The following is a 1,745-nucleotide window of genomic DNA, read 5'->3' as shown; positions in this document are numbered from 1 at the left end:
TGTGTGTGTGTGTGTGTGTGTGTGTGTGTGTGTGTGTGTGTGTTTATGTTTTTGTACGTGCATGTATGTATTTGTGGCATTTTTAGACTGGGTATCCTGCTTTACATGGCTTAGTCAATGCAGTGCAGAATGTCTTATCAGGGGTGTTCTGAATGATAATATTCAGGGGCGGGCAGAAGAATATGGTCAGGCTATAATTTTTATATCGTCACTTGTTTTTTTTTAAACTACCAAACTCCTACCATGGCGAAGAAACAACGTAAGAACTTTAAAAAATTGTTTTGAGGTCTTCTGTTAATACTATTCGTTTAAAATACTTTGCAGCGTTTTAAGTTATCCCTCGTCACTTTCCCCAGGGACCGGCTCGGAGGGTCTGGAAGGTACAAACAACAAGTATCCTTCCAAAGAGAACTCGGCCTTGTCTTCGAAACGAGCAGGTTCCAATTATACCATGCTCATCCTTCTCCTAACACTGGCTGCTGTAATGAGGTCGTGACCTCACCAAGGTAGTTGAAGGTCACCAGAGGTCACCGGGCGTTGCTCCAGATACAGCTGTTTTCCCTTTGCCATTTGTCCTACGTAAGGAGTTTGAAGTTTCAAGAGATATTACGGTATAAACTGTCTTCGATATGTACACGTCGTTACTTCGAAAATGTTCACCTGATTAAGAGACAAGACCTGTAATAGGTGAAAATGTGTTCTATGGCTCTGAAGCTCGACGAATCTTGCGCCGTTTAATTATAATTTTAGCACACGCAATGTTTCACAAATGGATTGCTCCTTCGACCTGTGGTTCATGACTGTGAGTGCGTCGATGACAATAACAATGGTCCGCAAAGTCAGCGCTGTTTTTGATAATGAGCCTGTGTGTCATTGAAATATCCCGAGATCTTTGTACCATATGAGCGAAATGCTTGTAACAAAGCATTTTCGGGCCAGTGACCCTTCGAGACGACGACCCAGAGCACCCCGGCTGGAGCAGTCCAAAGCTCTGTACACATTGGCATCATAATGGTCACCTCTTCCCTTTCCAGATTTCCAGGTTTCTCTTTTACATCTCCTGAAAAAAAAGATTCTGTCCTGTGTACATAATGATAGCTGTGTGGCCTGTGCGTTCTCAACAGACAAACGACTCACTCTCATTGTGGGTCTCTTCTGAACACAGACAGCTGTCTTTCTCTTTGTACCACGAAACGATATGAGGGCAATAGGACCGACGAGCACAAAATGCTTTGATGAGGAAATATTTTGGAATGGCACCAGAGACAAGCACGGAGATTAGTAACTTTGTCGAACTGTACATGTATTTACTTTTGGCTAAGGTTGTAAGTAATTTGCCTCTGTGTCGTTAATAATTATTATTTGTACAAGTAATTGTAAAATATTTGTATACAAACCCTCTGCGTATTGTGTCTGCATTGTTTTCTGTGCTGCCTCAAATTGGGCAGATTTCAGATTTCACACAATGGTATGTTTATCTTCCCTGCTGCACTTTTCTTTCTGTATACAATCTTAACCACCAAGTACAAACAGATATTGGAATCCTGGCTTACGAATGTCGCTCTAAGTTCAATGATTCGTTTTCAGGTTTCTCAAACCCATGGTTAATGAATTGAACTTTGGCAAAAGACAAAAGCTAAAGGCATTCGAGGATTGGACAAAAATTGAAAAGAGATTATCCGTATGTCTCTATGTGTGTGTATGGATTTCTCTCTGTATTTGTGTGTGTGTGTGTGTGTGTGTGT

General features: G+C 41.4%; 1 protein-coding gene across 1 annotated transcript in view; it reads left to right on the top strand.

The window, feature by feature from the left end:
* The window catches only part of LOC101852740, a gene marked incomplete in the record, with an annotated part of 243,635 nt that extends 241,976 nt beyond the window's left edge, over positions 1-1,659 (top strand). The window contains 1 exon segment of the mRNA XM_035973518.1: positions 357-1,659. Coding sequence (XP_035829411.1) covers positions 357-496 — 140 coding nt within the window.
* Between the last annotated feature and the right edge of the window lie 86 nt (positions 1,660-1,745).

The sequence above is a fragment of the Aplysia californica genome, unplaced genomic scaffold, assembly GCF_000002075.1.
Source record: "Aplysia californica isolate F4 #8 unplaced genomic scaffold, AplCal3.0 scaffold00002, whole genome shotgun sequence".
NCBI lineage: Eukaryota > Metazoa > Mollusca > Gastropoda > Aplysiida > Aplysiidae > Aplysia > Aplysia californica.
This window is presented reverse-complemented; position numbering and strand designations above follow the sequence as displayed.